Here is a 19,812-nt window from a genome sequence, read left to right as displayed (position 1 = left end):
AGGAGGAGTAGAAACCTGGCCTCAGGCTCATGTGAGCTCCATTCCGGCTCCCCAACCAGAACTACCCTGGCGGGTGGAAACAGCTTTTACCGCGTGTGGCTGTCGCATGTGGTTTTGGAATTTTCCAACGCCCCCTACGATTGGCTGCCCCTCCCCTCACACCCTGCCCCAGGCCCAGATTGGCCACGTGGGGCGCCTGTCATCCTACTCACTGCACCCCTTGGGGGTGGGGTGGGGGGTTGTCACTTGGCCACCTGTGTGGTGCGGAGCTTAAACCCCCCAGCCCAGAAGCACTGGGGGAGAGTTAGGTGCAGAGCTTCAGGCTGAGGCACTGCTGAGAGGGCCTCACCCCGCCTCTGCTGCCAGCTGCACCCCACTCTTGGACCACCCCCTGCTGAGAAGGACAGGGAGCCAAGGCCGGCAGAGCCAAGGCTCAGTCATGAGAAGTAAGTGAATGGGGCCACCTGGGGGCGGGGGAGCCTGGACCCCGTCGTCACCCCTCTGGAAAGGAGGATGTCTTGGGAGCAGTGCGAGCAAAGCTGAGTGCTCCTCCCTGGCAGGGTACGTCCTGGTCAAGGTCAAGATCTGTTGGGAGATGGGTGGAGCAGCTGGGGAGTCCTGCTGGCCAGGCGGCTCCCTGACAGCAGTGATGGTAAGAGGACTGTTGAGGATTTCCTGAGTTCCAAAAAGAACCTCCAAGAGTATCTGAGGTATCCAGGCCCCCCATTTTACAAAAAGACTGAGAGCCAAGGAGGCTGCATAGTTCGCCCAAGGTTACGCAGCTGGTATCTGATGGAGGCTGGTAATTACTAGGGGCCCTGAACGCACTCTCCTGGCTCCTGTTACAGTGTTTCCCTCTGTGCCTCCAGCCTGCTTGTGAGGAAAAGGAGGCCAGAGCCGTTGCTGTGCTCTGAAGCAACAGGACGGCAAGAGTCAACTGAGGTCGGCAGGCAGCAGGGCTCAGAAACCCTGCATCCAGGCCTTAAAGCCATCAGGCTTTCTGCCCAATCCAGGGACATGAGGACTAGGTAGAATCCAGTCAGGGTGCACCCCGGCACATGCCTTTGTGTGTGTGTGTGTGTGTGCACGCAGTTCTCCAGGGTCAGTCCTGGAGTTCCACCCATTTGACGGGGGAAGCAAGGCAGTGGAGATGGTCTTGGAAAGACCTCAGCCTCACCCTTTTCCTGGCTTGGAGCCCTGGGCCAACAGTTGGTGGGCAGATGTCTGGGGTTCTGTGCCTTCCAGCAGAGCAAGGGTGGGCAACCTCAGGAAGTCCCCTGTACTCGTTGTGAAGGGAAGCCAAGGTGAAGGAGGAAAAGGGAAGCCCCATGCCCCTATGGCTGAGGCCTGAGGCAGCCCCAGCTTCGACCTGGGGTCTTCCCACAAGCCACAGAAGGGAGGCCGAATTGAGTCCTGGAAAGACCCCTGGACTGACAGTGTAAGACCAGGGGCTTGTGCCACCTGTCACTGGCTGGCCATATAGACTTCGACAAGCCAAGTCCCTGGGCCCTGGTCTACCATCCGCAAAACAAGGGAGCTAAATTTTAAGATAAAACAACAAAACCAACTATGGAGAGTCTCGCAGTTCCAAAGGCCCAGGGCCAAGAGAGAGCCCAGTGCCCTGAGACAGGCATCCCCAAGGGTGATGAAGGAGACTCAGCTCTCCCAGAAGTTAGAAGGAAGGGAAACCAAGGAAAGAAAAGAGTTCCACTTCTGTGGTGGGGACTGAGGCCACAGTGCAGGCATAGGAGCTGGAGTGGATAAGGAGGGCTGGGGAGAAGAGCCAACAGCTTCCACACAGAGGAAAGGGCCCCTTGGAACTTCAGTTTCCCTTCTAGCTTCTCTCTATTAGCAGCAAACGCTGGCAAACTGGTCTTCCCAGAGAGGGCCCCTAATGAGCAAATCAACCCTGGGATGAAATGACCAGGTGTGCTTCCAGCCCAGCAGCAGAGCAGGAGTCCCCAGCAGGGGCTGAGGGAGACACTTGGCCAGCTCTTCATTATACCTACCCCCACCACAAACACACAGCCCTACCCAGGCTGGGAGGTAGGAGAGAGGGCCTCCTCCGACGAGGGGGTCAGTGCCACTGGTCCTTCTCACTTTGACATTTACAGGTATCTCATAGCCCCAAGTTATCTGACCCCAATGAATGCCAGCCACCACCAGCCCCTCCACCGATGGCGAGAGTCAAAGCACGTGGGGTTTGGGACTGTGACACACCCAGAGACCAAGGGCCTGGCAAAAGGAACAGAAACAGATCAAGAAATAAGGAGAGATGCAGAGGCCCAACTCAAAGGGCAGGTTTCTGGAACACCTGAGGAGAGAGTAGTGTCCAGCTGGAGGTGTGGATGGAGAAACACCAGTAGAGCCAAACATATGGAAGTGCGGCTGGGCGCAGTGGCTCATGCCTGTAATCCCACTTTGGGAGGCTGAGGCTTGAGGCCAGGAGTTTGAGACCAGCCTGGACAACAAAGTCAGCCCCTGTCCCTACGAAAAAAAATTTTTTAATTAAGTGGGCACGGTGGTGTGTACCTGTAGTCCCAGCTATTCAGGAGACTGAGGCAGGAGGATGGTTTGAGCCCAGGAGTTCAAGGCTGCAGTGAGCTATGATCAATGTCACTGCACCCTAGCTTGGGTGACAGGGTGAGACCCTGTCTCTTAAACAAACAAAAAAACATGAGGGCGTGAAGCCCAGAAACAGAGCTGAAGTGCAGAAGATCACAAGGCACATAGACACAGGGAGAGGCGGAGAGAAAAGATAACTGGCAGTAAAGGGAAGACAGGGAGACACAGGGTCTAGGAAAGTGGTAAGGGGGAAGTAGGGTGGCTCTGACAAGGATGGCACCAGTGCCCTGCCATCCGACCTGCTGCTGTCAAGTGGAGAGAATGTGTCTGTACGCCAAAGAGACTCCCAGCCAGCCAGAGGGAGGGTAGCCCAGACATCTTCCCCTAAGGGCATGGCCAGTGTGGCACCAATAGGCACTTAGGCCCTGGCATTTGGCCTGGATGGGGAGGTGGGAGGCTGAGGGGTGCGAGATCACTGTGAACTGGTCTTTCTTAGGTTTGGTCATGATCATGAGGAACAGTGGGCCAGGAAGAACTCCAAGTCTCCAGGGTACACAGATATCACCCTGAGAGCCCAGGGTCATCTGAGGACTCTGTGAAGGGCTTCTTCCTTCCTTGCATCACTCCAGCACCCTTCTCTTTCCCCATCTTCCCATTCCTAACAGAAATACCAAACCCCCGAGCCCAAGGCACTAGACTCTGAAAAGACTCAGCTTGTCCCAGCAAAATGAAAATACGTGGTCCCTACCAGGAACTCCTCCCCATCCCCTGCCTCTGTGCTGCTGACTCAAACTAACAAGTAACAGGACTTTCTAAGGGCTAAGGGCTCTCTCTCCCAGGCAGGCAGCCCAAGGCCCTTGCTCCAGTTCTCATATGGCTAGTCCTTTCTGAGGTCTCACCTTCACGCCTGCTGCTGCAGTGCAGCCCCTTCCCTGGGGCTCTGAGGCTCAGAAAGGATGGAGATGTCTATTTTGGAGGAGGGACAGGGACAAGGCAGGGCCTCAGGGTCAGAGCCAAGGTCTTTCTGGGTCCACTACACTCCTGGGCAGCAAAGGTGCTCTGGGAAAGGGGACAGACGGCCCTGGAGGCAGGGAAGGCGCCGATGGTAACGTCTGGGCTCCCACTCGCCAGAGCTTCCTCCTGGTGATTCATCCCCTCCCCCATTCACTGGTTGTTTTCACTCGCCTTTCTCCAGTCCCAGACTGCGGGGGTGGCAGAGGCACCAGGAGGGGGGGTTTCGGGTGGCTGGCTGGCTGTCATTCATGGCTTTTCAAAACCCCAGACTCTCCCTCGCCCACCTGAGTTTTAGCTTCACTATTTTCTCAGCCCTAGGATCTGGGTGTTTCAGCAGAAATTTCTCACCAGGAGCTGCGGGGAGGGCCCTGGCCTGGGCTGGGGTAGTGTTCACCAGGTAGAACCACTTCTTCCCCGGCCCCCATCCAGCCCTCCCGCTCCTGCTCCCCTGTGGTGGCACCCACCACCTTGGTTTCCAGCTTTGCAGAAGCTGGGGGAACTGAGAGCTGAGAAAGGAGGGAGGCTGGTGACAGGTTGGGGTGTGCAAGGGACCCCTGCCCAGAGCTGTGGTCTCAGTGGGGATTGAGACAGAGAGTTCTGGCTGTGGGGAGAGGAGGAGCCTAAGCTAAGGAAAGAGATGTATTCCTCTTTCTCACTCACTCATTCATTCTGCAAAGAGAGGCATACCAAGATGTATGGAAACCTAGTCTCTACGCTAAAGGGGCTGTGGTGTTCCCGAGGAGTCCCCAGAACCCTGTTGAGATATATAAGTCGTCCCACTTGGCCTTGGAGAAAGGGGTAAGGGCAGGAGGAGGCTGGGACCTCAGAGGATGAGTTGGGACAGAGGGAATAATATCTCTTGGGATCTTTATACAAACAGGAGTCCTGGCTTTAGTTCTGTGGGTTTCCTCTGTGAATTCTGTTCCTAGACCACCACACTCACCTCACAATGCCAGATCTGCCACTTCTGGCCGTGTGACCTTAGTCAAGCTGCTTACTCTTTCTAGGCCTCAGTTTTCTCGTCTGTAAGATGAGGATGATACTAGCAGGGCCTACTTCACAGGGTTGTTGTGATCATTAAATGAAAATGCATGTAAAGCCCGGCACAGAGTAAGAATTCAGCCAATGCGTAGGTCTATCATTATCCTTTCTCCTTAATCAGTATCCACTGGAGAAAAGGGAGAGAGAAAGAGGAGAGGAAAAGGCCCAGCTCTAGACTGATGAGGCACCAGGAGGAGATGCGGGGTTCCTCTGTGTGAACCCATTCTGTACCATGATGGTTGGGGGGTGGTGGTTCTGGGGTTTGAGGGGAGAGATCCCCCTGGGTTGCAACCCCTCCCCTGCTCCTACCACTTCCTCTCAGTGGCATAGGGCACCTGGACGGGGCCTAGGGTTGGCTTCCTAAGCTGGCACAGGGCCAGGCTCTGGAAGTACTCAAAGAGCACTATCACTGAATCTCGCAGCTGTGAGAGGCTCGATTAGAGGAGGATGGAGGACTTTGCCTCTACCGTATTTCCCCTCGTAGGAGGAGCTACTAGGATGCTCCTGGGGATACTTCAGTCTCTAAAGCAATCCAGAGGAGATTCAGGTTCTTTTTCTAGTATTGTCTCACAATGAAGTTGTAGAGGTCACACTGGATGGCAGAAAAAATACAAGAATGAGCTCAGGAAAAGATCGCCAACCCTGGCCCCACTTCCTGGAAGGAGCAGCCTGGCAAAAAGGCAGGAATAGGGACTAAGTTCTTGCTACTAAAAGTATAGGCTGAAGACCAGCAAGCTTAGGCACCAACTAAGAGCTGACCAAAGTGCAGAATCTTGAGCCCCACCTCAGATACCCAGGTAATCTTGTTTGAGATGCAAAAAGCCATAGTCATTAGATGTCAGTCATTAGATGACTTAAGGAGCTGGCGTGTGCATTTGGGCATTTGTCTCTCCTTTTGGAAGCATGTGGAATTGGAGTTTTCTTTTGGAGAAAGCTGTCTCTCAGGAGAGAGCTACAGTGAGAGAGCTACAGTGAGAGAGCTGCAGGTGAGATGTAAAGATCTTTCCAAGACAGCAGACGAGGGTAGAGTTAGGGCTGCCATGGGAGCAGTGGTGCAGGGGCTGGCTCGAGGTTCCTGACCTTTGCTTGGCTCTAGTTCCTGGCACTGGCAGGCCCTTAGATGGTAAGTTCCTGGCAGACCTGGCTCCTGGGCAACAGTTTGAGTAATCCTGTGATTACTCAGCTCCTTCTCCCCAATCTGAGTTCCCACCACCTGCTGCTTCAGGGACGTGTCTCCCAGGGGTAGCTTTTGAAGGTGAGTTATCATCAGAGGTGTTTTCAGCTCCTCTCACCAACCCCCAAGTCTACCAGCCCCCTTCCCGTTCTCCCCCACCCCTTCTCTACAAGTAACACACACATTTATGTACACAGCACTGGTACTTTCTTTCTGAGGTTTGGGTAGATGGCATTGAAGGGAGTGCAGGTGGCAGGGGAAGGAGGGGGTAGCAGGACTAGAGGGCCTGAAGTGCTGAGGGGGCTATGGGTTGGGCAAAGGCCAGGATACAAGCGTGAATTTTCTGTGTTTCAGTGTTTCCGCAGCCATCTCTCCATCCCTAAGTCTATGTCTCTGTTTTTCCTGGTCCCAAACCTCTTGGTCTCTCTAGCTCAGTGAGGGTGGGGGTCTGACATTCCAGCTCAGAGTCTTTGGCGCTGTGTGCCTGTCTCACTGGGTACTTCTGTCTTGGACTGGGAGGATGGAAGATGGGCTGACCGGGTGACTGGAGTCCAAGGCTTTGGTGTCCCCCAAACATGGGTATTTGTGAACGGGGTCCTTGACTGGCCGCATCTTCCTGAGAAGGTCAGGGTCTTGGTGACACTGTTGTGAGGTTCCTAGGGCCAGGAGCAGCAGTGGGTCAAGCATGGGGCAGGGAGATGTGTGTGGGGTCACCCATGTGGTCAGCACACACACGCACACGGATGTGGGTCTTGGAGAAGGGAAGAGGCAGGGAGGCCTGTGGTTGACTGCTGGGCCAGAGCCCGAGTTCCCACTGTGGCTTGGCCTAATCTCCCTCCCGCTTACTTTTTTGGGTGGCCTACGTTGGTTTCTCCCATCTCTGGTCTTAGGCCACTGAAAAGAGAGATGCCGCAGTGTTGAAGGGGGAGGTGTTGGGCAAGAACAGAGTCCACAGGGCCCGAGTGCTCCTCCCAGCCTTACCAGGCCCACTGGGCTTCTCGGCCTCACCTCTGCTCAGGAGTAACTTGAATACACAGTGCTTTCCATGGGTGATGTCATTTCATTACTCTCTGTTACCTACAATCACCCCATGGACAGGCAATAATATTTTTATCCTGATCTTGCTGACAAGAAAACACAGGTCGAGAGGGAGAATCTAAGTGACTGGAAGTACGAGTGCCCCCACATTTTCTGCCCCCGTTCCAGACACCAGTGCCCTTTTATTCTCTCTTCCCCTCCATGCATTAAAATCTGCTCTTAATTTACTGGAAAGAATCTGGAAAGCTCACTTACCGCCTGGTCCTGGGGGGACCACAGCTCACAGCGTGAGCACTGGAAGCTTGCTACCGGGCAGGCACGTGTGGCTGGGGGTTGGGGGAGGAATCAAGTGCTAACGAAGGGATTTCGGATACCCATATGCCCTGTCCTCGTCAGGGACAGCTACTGCCTCTAACTCACTTCAAGGCTGGCCTGAGGGATGATGGTTTAAGAATGATGGAAATAATATTTTGGGGAATGGCGGGCAAGCCGTGGTCTCTCTGCCCACTTCACATCAACAGGCCCTACCTGTGACCAGCATCCAGGCCAGGGACTGGAGGTGAGCTCACAGCAATGTGCATTCGCCCTCCAGAGAGGCTGCCACTTCTTTTGCCCCTTTGGTGGGAGACATGTCATAGATTAAAAGGGGCTTTTGCCCTTCTCTTCACTTTTCTGGCCTGCCCTGCCCCAGGGCTCTCCACTCAGAGGGGAGGCAGCAGGTCAGTGATGGCGGAAAAGAGACACGTATGCTCCGGGAAATGTTTAAAAAAAACCAAAAAACAAAAAAAACCCTACAGTAACCAGGGATCCCAAGCTTTGCCCAACTACCTTTCAAGGAAGAGCTGGGAGAAGGCCTCCTTGAAGCTCAGCAGAGAGCCATGGACATTGACAGGGACAGGGCAAAGCAGAGATGAGCCTAGGGCCAGCAGCGACTGGGAAAGGGAAGCAGGTACAGGTTACAGTGAGTTCAGTGGGAGAGAGAACCTGGGGTCCTAGTGCCCCATGAGCAGATGCTAACATACAAACATGCACGTGCGGACGCAGGAGTAACCAGATATTTCGTAGGCTCACAAATGACACGTACTTTTCATGCATATGCACACGCACAAGCACGCCTTCAAACATACCCACTGATATGTGTACCCCAAAAGACAGGTACACAGAGCAGCATAATGGAAAGTTCGGGGGAACTGGGATATAGACCCAGCTCTCAGGCAAACTAGCCTATGACCCTGGTCCAACTGCCTTGCCTTATCTGGCCTAGTCCTTCATTGGTAAATGAAGAGGTTGAATGAGATGGTGTCTAGTCTCAGCCAGTTTTAACACTGATGATTCATGTTCACACAAATGGATATGGATGCCCTTGTACAAACATAAGTGTTCACACTCAGACACACGGATGTACACAAAGCCACCCTCTCGCTGCTCTCGGGCCAAGAGCCTAAGAGCCCTGGCTAATTCTTTCCCTGGGCTCTCAGGCATCCAGCAGAGCTGGGATGTTGAGACCCAGTTTCCTGGGCTCCTCCCTGCCACCCCCCCATCCCTTCTCTGTATAGCCCCTCCCTGAACCTTCACTGACTGGCTGGGAAGAGCTGGCATCTCTGCCTATCCCCCACCCCGGGTGTACCACATCTTCCTGCCATACCCTACACTCTGCCCATGGGAGCTGAGCCCCAGTGGGGGAGGGAGGCACAGAGGAAGCCCCTTGGGCGGGAAGCAGGTGTTGTGAGGCAGTGAGCAGTCCTATGTCCCAAGGAGGGAGGGAGGCAACTGGAGCTTTTCAACTCGAAGGGCTGAGCAGGTGGCCCCTCTGCAGCTGCTTTCTCTGCCTCCGTAGCACTGATACAACTCCCGGCCGCCCCTCAACACTCCCCTCCTCTGTGAAACAAACACAGCTTCCTCACATCCTTTGCTGAGAAGCATTTGGCATTTCACTTCCCCTTCCATTTTGCAAGAGGGAAACAGCAAGCTGTAGCTGGTTGGAGAAGTGGGGGAAGCACCAGGTACCTGTATCTGCAGCCCAGGTACATAGTGGTTGAATGCAGAAAAGGCTCCTGGGCTGACCTACTTCTCTTTCTCTCTTCCAGCACAAATTGAAGTGATCCCTTGCAAAATCTGTGGGGACAAGTCATCTGGGATCCACTACGGGGTTATCACCTGTGAGGGGTGCAAGGTGAGTCGTAGGCATGTGTATGCATGCATGTGTGTGTGTGCACACTCACACACACACACACACACACAGCATCTCCTTAGAGATAAACAAGGGGCTTAGTGGTCTTTGTTCTGACTCCAGGGATGATCTCCTGGGCAGCCAAGAAAATACCTGAGTAGTGCCTCCCTGGAGAACCCTCAACACTGGCAGGGCCCTGTCTTAAGCTAGGGAAATGACTGCAGGATAAATTGCAATTACACAAATAGATGGAGGCGACAGAAAACTGACAGGTCGCGGAATGTAGAAAAGCTGCCAGAGCTTGTGGGCTGGAGGCGTTTGTGAGTGAGCTGGGGCTGGCCAGGATAAGCAGTCTTGCCCTCCACCTGCTTTCCCCAGGGCTTCTTCCGCCGAAGCCAGCGCTGTAACGCAGCCTACTCCTGCACCCGTCAGCAGAACTGCCCCATCGACCGCACCAGCCGAAACCGATGCCAGCACTGCCGCCTGCAGAAATGCCTGGCGCTGGGCATGTCCCGAGATGGTGAGGCCAAGTCGACAGTCCCCTGGGGTTTTCCTGGTGTCTCCGGAGGGGCAGCCTGGCCTGCTGAGCTAGACAAGGCTTAACCTGCAAGACTGCCCATCCTCTGGTCTGCTCTCCGTTCCTCCCCCTTACAACCCCTTGTCTCCTCCCCTGACGGGATGGATGGTCACCCCATCAAAGTTCTTTGGAGTCCCCAACTTTAGGCTTTGCTAGAACAAACCACCTCTTTCCAAGGTCCGATACCTCTTCATCTCTTCTTACTTGGAACGAATTCTCCTCACTCTGCTTCCCTCTGGCCCAGCTCCCATGCAGCTCTGGCACCTTCCCCCGCTACCCCATTGCTGTAGTTCTAGCTCTATCTCCCTTCCTAGTCCCCCATTCCCATACTTGGACACGGGACTGTGGCCAGGAATGGAAACAGAATTGGCCTGAGAACAACCAGAGAGTGGTCATGGGGGAGGGCTGGTGTGTTCCTGGTGCCTTATCCACCCTTCTCACCCACCACCTCCTCACCGGTCCCCCTCCGCACCCCCACCACAGAAGGAGCCCAGGGTGGAGCTGGGGGGGCATGAGGTGATGAGGAGCCAGAAGGAGCCCGTCAGCACTTTTCAGTGCCCAAAATAACAAAGCAAAAGGAAGCACGCAGGGGTGCAAAGGGGCAGGCGGGGCGAGGGGCTGTGCCCCCACACCTGGGAGGGGTGGCGGGGGGAGTAAAAAGGCAGGAAAGAGAGAGCAGAAGAGGATGTTCAGAAACAAGCCGCGGAGCCCGGGTTGGGCTGTGGTGAGTATCTAGGTCACCAGGGAGCCTGCAGGCCTGACCACAGGGAGACCTGTGTTCTCAGCTCTCCTCTTCCTCCGACCCTCCCAGAAAGGCGAGGTGACCCCAATACAGCCTGAGGCCCTCTGCGCGACCACCCCCAGCCCCAATATCTGGAGGCCAGAATCCCCAGCCTAGACTCATTGCTGGAATTTTGCCATGATTCAAAGCTGATTTAGAACTTAGAAGATTTTGCTTAGCAGATTGAAATGGCAGGCTGGACAGACCCCAGAAGCAAACAAGAGTGAGAGGTGGACGGGGTCTTGAGCATAAGTTCCCTAAAGGCTAGAAAAACTGTGCCTGGAGTCAGTCATTCAGAGAGCAGCAAGTTAATCCTTTCATGACCAAATGCCTGCTGCCCCTGCCCTGTGCCATGTTCTCCTGCCTCATAAACCCCTGGTCCCTGGACCTCTTTCAGCTGTCAAGTTCGGCCGCATGTCCAAGAAGCAGAGGGACAGCCTGCATGCAGAAGTGCAGAAACAGCTGCAGCAGCGGCAACAGCAGCAACAGGAACCAGTGGTCAAGACCCCCCCAGCAGGGGCTCAAGGAGCAGATACCCTCACCTACACACTGGGGCTCCCAGATGGGCAGCTGCCCCTGGGCTCCTCGCCTGACCTGCCTGAGGCTTCTGCCTGTCCCCCTGGCCTCCTGAGAGCGTCAGGCTCTGGGCCCTCCTATTCCAACAACTTGGCCAAGGCAGGGCTCAATGGGGCCTCATGCCACCTTGAATACAGCCCTGAGCGGGGCAAGGCTGAGGGCAGAGAGAGCTTCTATAGCATAGGCAGCCAGCTGACCCCTGACCGATGTGGACTTCGTTTTGAGGAACACAGGCATCCTGGGCTTGGGGAACTGGGACAGGGCCCAGACAGCTACAGCAGCCCCAGTTTTCGCAGCACACCGGAGGCACCCTATGCCTCCCTGACGGAGATAGGTGAGCAGCTAGGGGGAAGGGAGAGGGTGGTAGAAATGAGGGAGGGGTTTCCACCAGCACCCTATATCAATCAAACATGAGCCTGAGGGAATTGAGGGGTCCGGATGAGGGGCAGAGGGAGGAGGTGGAGCAGGATAGGCCAGGCTGAGAAGTGCCCTTGCATGAGTAGGGGTAGGAGCTGGCTGAGATCACGCCATGCCTTCCTTCTTCGACTCCAGAGCACCTCGTGCAGAGCGTCTGCAAGTCCTACCGGGAGACGTGCCAGCTGCGGCTGGAGGACCTGCTGCGGCAGCGCTCCAACATCTTCTCCCGGGAGGAAGTGACTGGCTACCAGAGGAAGGTGAGGCCAGGAGAACTGCAGGAAGGGAACACAGCCCACCCCCACCGGGAGAGCTCAGAGATGGCTACCTGCACACACTTGGGTACTGGGGCAGGGTGGCACATCACAGACACAGGCTGGCCAACAAGCATGTGCACACCCTCTAGTACATTTGTGAATGTGTATATCTGTTTACACCCCAGCAGATGAATGAGCGCTTTTCCTTAGTCCTTGCCTGTTAAAATTGTACCTGGCCTTCATCCTACCTCCTCTACCATGCAGACCTTGGTGCACTCTCCTTCCTCCTCTTCCATCAACAATAACAATAATCAGAACCCTGATTACCATTTGTTAAACACCCCTTCTCTGCCAGGCATTGTGCTAAACACTTAACGTAAATTATCCTCAGCCCCTACCACAACCAACCTATGAGGGTGGCATTTATTCCTATTTTTAACAGACTGAAACTGAGCCTAGAGGGGTTAATAGATTTCCTCAAGGTCACAAAGTGGTGGAACCAAAGTCAAATTCAGATTCATCAGGCTCCAAAGTTTATGCTGCCTTTTCGATCACACTCTCATGATACCACCTGCTCTAAACACACTCGCTTGGCACTTCACATTTGCTTCTCTAGGTTACTGAGATCTTGGGCATAACCTTTGTGGGGGAAGGGGCAGCAGTATGTCCTTTTCACCTCAACGAGATGTACATTGTTGGAGGGCAAAGCTGTATCTCATACTTTTTTGATTTTCTTACAACAGCTAACTCGGTGTCAGCAGCCGGTGGGTGCTCAGTGTGTGGGACTCACTGGCAGGAATCACCCTGAGTGCATTTGTGCTAAGACCAGGTTTTTGAAAATGCTAGCTGAGAACATAGGAGTTCAGAGCCTACCCCTTGCAGTTTATTAGGTGGGGCTCCAGGGCTCAGGACGATCACGGGGCCACACAGAGCGTACAGCAGGACCCTCCTCCCTCCCTGTAGTCCATGTGGGAGATGTGGGAACGCTGTGCCCACCACCTCACCGAGGCCATTCAGTACGTGGTGGAGTTCGCCAAGAGGCTCTCAGGCTTTATGGAGCTCTGCCAGAATGACCAGATTGTGCTCCTCAAAGCAGGTGCTCAGGGATGGGTGGGCAGGCCTGGGGGCAGGGGGACAGAGCACAGCACGGGGCAGAGCCAAGTGGAGGGAGGTGGCTTAAGGAAATCAGGGGGACAGAGTCAGATCCTGGCTTTGCCTGACACTGTCCCTGCATCTTTTCTCCCCACTGCCCAGGAGCAATGGAAGTGGTGCTGGTTAGGATGTGCCGGGCCTACAATGCTGACAACCACACGGTCTTTTTCGAAGGCAAATACGGTGGCATGGAGCTGTTCCGAGCCTTGGGTGAGGGGCAGGGAGAAATGAGAGAGAAGATTCTGATGCCAACCCCGGGCAAAGCTTCGTGACCCAGGGCACCCTCTTTCCAGGGCTCTGCTCTAAACACCATAAGGGCAGTGTCCTCGGGCACCATCGCTCCAGCCACTCTCTCACTTTTCTCATTTCCACTCCAACAGGCTGCAGCGAGCTCATCAGCTCCATCTTTGACTTCTCCCACTCCCTAAGTGCCTTGCACTTTTCCGAGGATGAGATTGCCCTCTACACAGCCCTTGTTCTCATCAATGCCAGTGAGTGTTGCTGGGCTTGGGTGAAGGACATTCAGGTGGCAGGGGCATGGCAGATATTCAAGAAGAGTCTAGATCTTCAGATGTGTTTAAATCTGGGAAATAGTTTTAAATAGCAGAATGAGCCCTACTCAGTATTGCTATAATATAAAATGAGCTAAAATAAAGATTCAGAGGACTCTCAGAGAGGGACAAGAGCAGCATAATGTGGGGTTGTGGGAAGTGGGGAGAAATGAGGTTGAGAGGAAATGAGCCACTTTCCTGATAGAAAAGTGTCTGATTGTTAGTCTATGGCAGTGACATCATTGTAGCACACATCAGAATCACCTGAGGAGCTTTAAAAACTATTGCTGCCTGGGTCCCACTTCCAGAGATTCCAGTGTACATGTGCTTCGCTACTTATGATGGGGTTATGTCCTGATAAACCTATAAGTTGAAAAATGGTAAGTTGAAATTACATTTAACACGCCTAACCTACTGAACATCATAGCTTAGCCTGGCATACCTTAAACTTGCTCAGAATGCTTACATTAGCCTACAGTCAGGCAAAAGCATATAATACAAAGCCTATTTTTAAATAAAGTGTTGAATAGCTCATATAATTTATTGAATATGGTTCTAAAAGTGAACAGCAGAATGATTGCATGGGTGTTCAAAGTATGGTTTCTACTGAATGCAAATGGCTTTCTCACCAACATAAAATTAAAAAATAGTAAGTCAAATCGTCATAAGACTGGGACCATCTGTAATTGATCAGGGGTGCACTGAATTTTAACAGCCACCCCCAGGCCACCAAGACTAAGAATCACTGCTCTGTGTGAACTAATTTTAAGGCTGTATGCCTATAATGGGAAGACTCTGGATAGCCTATCCACTCCCCTGGCGTGGAGTAGCTGGGCTGAGCCAGCTGAATGCTAAGTATTCCGAGAACCTAGGGAAGTGGGTCAAGATGCTAACCTGAGTTTGCAGATCGAGACTATCAGTCTTCTGGCTCTGCCAGTGAGTGGACACCTAAATATGCCCCTCAAACTAGAGATAAAAACTTTAAAGATGACTTCTGGGTATTTTATAGAATCAGGGCAAAAGTTAGCCACAGATTGCTGCAAGCCCCCTGGTGCAGGCCTGGGCACCTTCAGGAAGGCCACCTCCTATCAGGAGACTTTTTCATACATCGGGGAGCTCTTTTCCAACTCTTGTTCCCCCTATGACAGAATCTTAGTGCCTAGCATTGAATGAGCTATGTGGAATATCAGGTGACCAGGGAGAAGGTAGCGTGGAGTCAGGAGATCAGAAGTTCTCATACCTTTCATCTCTTCCCAGTTCTCCTTGTAGACAGTTAGCCAAGCCCAGCGTCCCAGAGCTTACCATCATCAAACCAAGGCACATACATGCACACACTCAGCAGAGAAGACCTCTATCCAGCACAGATGTCCAAAAAGATACACCCTTTTGTTGGGAGTTAACGTCCACCTTCTTTCTTGTTCTCATTACGGTCCCACCCCCTCCTCCAGACCGGCCAGGGCTCCAAGAGAAAAGGAAAGTAGAACAGCTGCAGTACAATCTGGAGCTGGCCTTTCATCATCATCTCTGCAAAACTCATCGCCAAAGCATCCTGGCAAAGGTAGGAGCAGTCCCTGGAGTAGAAGAGGCCAGGCCCATCGCCAGCTCTGTGACATCAGAGTTTGCGAGGGCCGGGTTCTGCGGGTACAGAAGAGGAAGTGCGGGAATACCACGCTCTGTTAGAGAACTTGCATCAGCAGTGGGAACTAAGGGAATGAACAGCTACTTCCATGTGCATGAAGACTGGAAAGTTAGAGAGCCTAGAATTGGGAGGGACCTCCAGGGAACAATTCAGTTTAATATAGCCAGCACTTACCCAGCACCTGCTTGTATAAGGCACTGTGGAAAGATACAGAGATTCGGTTGCTGCCCCCACCAAAAGATTTTAATCTGGTATGAAGAAGAGATCTGTGTATCACTAACTCTAACACAGAGTAGAATGTGGTATGTGATATAATAATAATGCAATTAACAGGGTGCTTTTGCTGACATGCTTTCTCATCCTCATGGCAACACAGTCAATAGGACAGGTGTTCAAATCTCCCTGTGTAGCAGCCAGGCACAGTGGCTCACGCCTGTAATCCCAACGCTTTGGGAGGCTGAGGTGGGTGGATCACCTGAGTTCAGGAGATCGAGACCAGCCTGACCAACATGGTGAAACTCCGTCTCTACTAAAAATACAAAAACTTAGCCAGGCGTGGTGGCAGGCGCCTGTAGTCTCAGCTACTTGGGAGGCTGAGGCAGGAGAATCGCTTGAAACTGAGAGGCAGAGGTTGCAGTGAGCCAAGATTGTGCCATTGCATTCCAGTCTGGGCAAAAAGAGCGAATTCTGTCTCAAAAAAAAAAAATCTTTTTTTTTTTTTTTTTTTTTTGAGGCGGAGTCTCGCTCTGTCACCCAGGCTGGAGTGCAATGGCTGGATCTCAGCTCACTGCAAGCTCCGCCTGCCGGGTTTACGCCATTCTCCTGCCTCAGCCTCCCGAGCAGCTGGGACTACAGGCGCCTGCCACCTCGCCCGGCTAGGTTTTTTTTGTATTTTTTAGTAGAGACGGGGTTTCACCGTGTTAACCAGGATGGTCTCGATCTCCTGACCTCATGATCCGCCCGTCTCGGCCTCCCAAAGTGCTGGGATTACAGGCTTGAGCCACCGCACCGCGCCCGGCCAAAAAAAAATCTTGTAGCTATCAGGAGACTTCAGTGACTTAAATGAAGATTGAATCCCAGTGCCCTTTGTGCTTTTTCTATCCCTATGTCCCCTATGTATAACTATAATAAGAGACACCAGAAAAATGTTATGAGAGTATAAAACAGGGATTAAAAATAATTTGGGGGTAAAAGGAGTGGGTCATAAATACCTCCCAGGGAAGGTGACATTTATACTAGGCCATGAATGTTGTAAGATTTTAACAGGCATTCATGGGGGTGGGGCAGGCATTCCAGGCTTAGGGAACAATAGGAGCAAAATATATATATATATATATATATATATATATACACACACCCATTTCCTGGGGTCTAACCAAAAAAATGGATGGGATGAGTATGAGAGGCTGGGGATATTTGCTTTATGGGATTTGGGTGTGGGACTAGGGTACAATGAAGACCAAGAACAACAGGAGCAAAAATAAGGAGGCAAAATAGTGCATACGTGGAGAATAGCTCATGGTACATCCTGACTAAAGCGTAAAATCAGGAGCTGGGATAGACCTATGGGGCAGAAGAGCACCAGATGATGAGCCTGAAAATTAGGTCAGGGGCAAGTCAGAGAGGACTTTCAATGCCATATAAGAGTTAAAGCTTTATTTCTAGGCCACAGGGAGCTCCAAAGGCTAGAAAAATGACACAATCAGAGCTGTTATTTAGGCAATTTACTTTGGAACCAGTATAAAGGAACCATTTATGTAATTATTCAAGCAGGCCTTTGCTATGTGCCAGGCACAGGGCTGGGTGTTAAGGATACGGCAATGACTTACACTGTCTGTGCTCTGAAGAACTTGAACTTTAATCTGCTACAGGATGGATTTGAAGGAGGAGAGACAGGAATCTGGGAGAGCAATTGGAAAGGAAATCTGGTTGGATCTGCTTTCAAAATACATCACCTTCCCTACTATTACCACCACTCCGGCCCCTACCAGCTCTCAGCTCTCACTTGGACTTTAAGAGAGGCCTCCTAACTGGGCCCCTGTTCCACCCTCGTCTGCCCTGTAGCAACCACACCACACCTACTCAGCACCCACGGTAGCCCTTTTAAAAATGCAGTCTCATTATGCCCACTCCTGTGGTTTTTTCCTTGCTTTTTTGTTGTTGTTGTTGTTGTTGTTTGTTTTGTTTGTTTGTTTTTTTGTTTTGAGGCAGAGTATTGCTCTGTCGCCCAGGCTGGAGTGCAGTGGTGTGATCTCGGCTCACTGCAACCTCCACCTCCCTGGTTCAAGTGATTCTCCTGCCTCAACCTCCTGAGTAGCTGGGATTACAGGGGTGAGCCACCATGCCTGGCTAATTTTTGTATTTTTAGTAGAGACGGGATTTCACCATGTTGGCCAGGCTGGTGTCGAACTTCTGACCTCAGGTGATCCGCCCACCTTGGCCTCCCAAAGTGTTGGGATTACAGGTGTGAACCACCACGCCCGACCTTGACTCCTGTTCTCAGCCCTCCTGTAGCTGCCCGTCATGCTGAGAATCAAATCTAGAGTCTGTGTCATGGTCAAGTGGCTCATAACATGATCCCTGCCTTCTTTTCTCACCTGATCTTCCACTGTCCCTTCAAACACCCATTGCAGCCACACTTGCTTCCTTGCTATTCCTTGAACACATCGAACCCGGTCACAGGGCTTTTCTACCTGCTATTGTAGTCACCTGGAAGGTTCTTCCCCCAGTTTTCCAAAGGGTTTGCTCCATCTCTTCATTCGAGAGAGGTTTTTCCTAACCAGTAACCCCATATAAAAAGCTTTAGTTTTCTTTAAAGAACTTATTATCTGACACATTACATATTTATTTTCTGGGCCCCTCACCAGAATGTAAATTTAATCAAGGTAGAGATTATACTTTATTGACTGATACATCTGATATATCACTAGAGGCCATCACAGTGTCTAGCTCAGATTCAGATGGGTTCTCAACAAATATTTTTTGAATGAACAAAGGAAGCTATTGCCATAGCCCAAAAAAGCTCAGAATGAAGCAGTGGGGAGGAAGAGAAAGAATTCAGGGATCTTTCTATATGAAGGGATCACACCCTGCTGCCTGCTTTTCCCATGACTGCCTCTTTCCAAGGAAACTAAGCTAGGGGGAGGGAGGCAATGGCAGGCAAGAGACATTTTTAAGCCCCTTGGTTATAGAGGAGACTGCAAGAGATAAATTGTTCTTTCAGCCTTGCTCCGGTGAGGTCTCCCTGCCTCCGTCTGCTCACTGATTTCTGCGCCTTTTTCACCTTCCCTTTGGCTGAGTGCTGGCAGCGTTGGTTTGACTTGCAGTGTTAGGCGCCTGCTTAGAAAGTCTGTTTAGTTCAAAGAGTTATTAAGCATTTGCCATGTGCTAAGCATTATGATAGGCACAGAGGAGACAGGGAAAGAGAGACCCCAGCTAAGGAGCTGAAATCTAGGGTGGGAAGGCAGACAAATTGGACCATTTTCCTGCAATGTGGTAAGTGCTACACAGAGGAAAGCCCAAAAGAAGGACCTTAATCCAGATGGGGGGAGTTAGGGAAGTAGTCTTAGGAGAGGTGACACTAGAGGGTAAGAATTAGGAACAGGAAGAGGGAAACAACATGCACAAAGGCAGAGGCATGTGACCGCATACAACAAGAGTCACAGTCACTCTTATAAAAGCATGAAGTGCACATTAGAGTCTTTGATAAGGTTCAGTCTAGAAGTATTGGGAACACAAATTGAGGGCTTCACCCAGAAAACATTCACCTGTCCCCCACCCACTCTCGCTTCCCTCCAGTGTCCTGAACACACTCGTACTTCTACCAGTGGGATTTGGCTGGTACCAAAGTGCCAAGTACATAAGGGGAAGGCAAGGAGGGTTGGTCCTAGCCCAGGAAGAATGAGCAGACTTCTTTGCTCTGAGGAGAGCTGAAGTATTGACCCTCCCTTCCCCATTAACCCATATCCAGCTGCCACCCAAGGGGAAGCTTCGGAGCCTGTGTAGCCAGCACGTGGAAAGGCTGCAGATCTTCCAGCACCTCCACCCCATCGTGGTCCAAGCCGCTTTCCCTCCACTCTACAAGGAGCTCTTCAGCACTGAAACCGAGTCACCTGTGGGGCTGTCCAAGTGACCTGGAAGAGGGACTCCTTACCTCTCCCTATGGCCTGCTGGCCCACCTCCCTGGACCCCGTTCCACCCTCGGCCTTTTCGTTTCCCATGAACCCTGGAGGGTGGTCCCCACCAGCTCTTTGGGAGTGAGCAGATGCTGCGATTGGCTTTCTGTCCGCAGGCTGGCCTGGCAGTGGGACAATCGCCAGAGGGTGGGGCTGGCAGAACGCCATCTCCAGCCTCAGCTTTGACCTGTCTCATTTCCCATATTCCTTCACACCCAGCTTCTGGAAGCCATGCGGTAGCTGGGATATAAGGACTTCTGGGGGACCAAGCCATCCTCAAGAAAACAGGAGCATCCAGGGCTCCCTGGATGAATAGAATGCAATTCATTCAGAAGCTCAGAAGCTAAGAATAAGCCTTTGAAATACCTCATTGCATTTCCCTTTGGGCTTCGGCTGAGGGAGATGGATCAAGCTCAGAGACTGGCATTGAGAGCCCAGAAGGACCCGTATAAAATGAATCTGGAGCTTTACATTCTCTGCCTCTACCTTCCTCCCAGCTCAACAAGGAAGTGTTTGGGCACCCTACCCTTTTCCTGGGGTCTAACCAAAAATGGATGGGATGAGGATGAGAGGCTGGAGATAATTGTTTTATGGGATTTGGGTGTGGGACTAGGGTACAATGAAGGCCAAGAGCATCTCAGATATAGAGTTAAAACTCAAACCTCTTATGTGCACTTTAAAAATACAC

The 19,812-nt window shown here is 52.2% G+C and overlaps 1 protein-coding gene across 1 annotated transcript; it reads left to right on the top strand.

The window, feature by feature from the left end:
- Positions 1-278: 278 nt before the first annotated feature.
- Positions 279-19,596, top strand: RORC (RAR related orphan receptor C). The gene is made up of 10 exons (XM_025394547.1): positions 279-446; positions 8,920-9,005; positions 9,381-9,522; positions 10,758-11,270; positions 11,489-11,610; positions 12,571-12,703; positions 12,862-12,969; positions 13,140-13,250; positions 14,759-14,868; positions 18,920-19,596. The coding sequence occupies exons 1-10, from the start codon at positions 440-442 to the stop codon at positions 19,079-19,081; spliced, it is 1,494 nt and encodes a 497-aa protein (XP_025250332.1). The 5' UTR covers positions 279-439; the 3' UTR covers positions 19,082-19,596.
- Positions 19,597-19,812: the final 216 nt, after the last annotated feature.

This window comes from Theropithecus gelada, chromosome 1 (genome assembly GCF_003255815.1).
Source record: "Theropithecus gelada isolate Dixy chromosome 1, Tgel_1.0, whole genome shotgun sequence".
Taxonomy (NCBI): domain Eukaryota; kingdom Metazoa; phylum Chordata; class Mammalia; order Primates; family Cercopithecidae; genus Theropithecus; species Theropithecus gelada.
The sequence above is the reverse complement of the archived record's forward strand: the minus strand, read 5'-3'. Positions and strand labels throughout refer to the sequence as shown.

Coding starts and splice junctions, on each gene's coding strand:
- RORC (XM_025394547.1), top strand. Junction 12,704..12,861: donor GATTGTGCTCCTCAAAGCAG/GTGCTCAGGGAT, acceptor CCCACTGCCCAG/GAGCAATGGAAGTGGTGCTG. Junction 12,970..13,139: donor GGAGCTGTTCCGAGCCTTGG/GTGAGGGGCAGG, acceptor CCACTCCAACAG/GCTGCAGCGAGCTCATCAGC.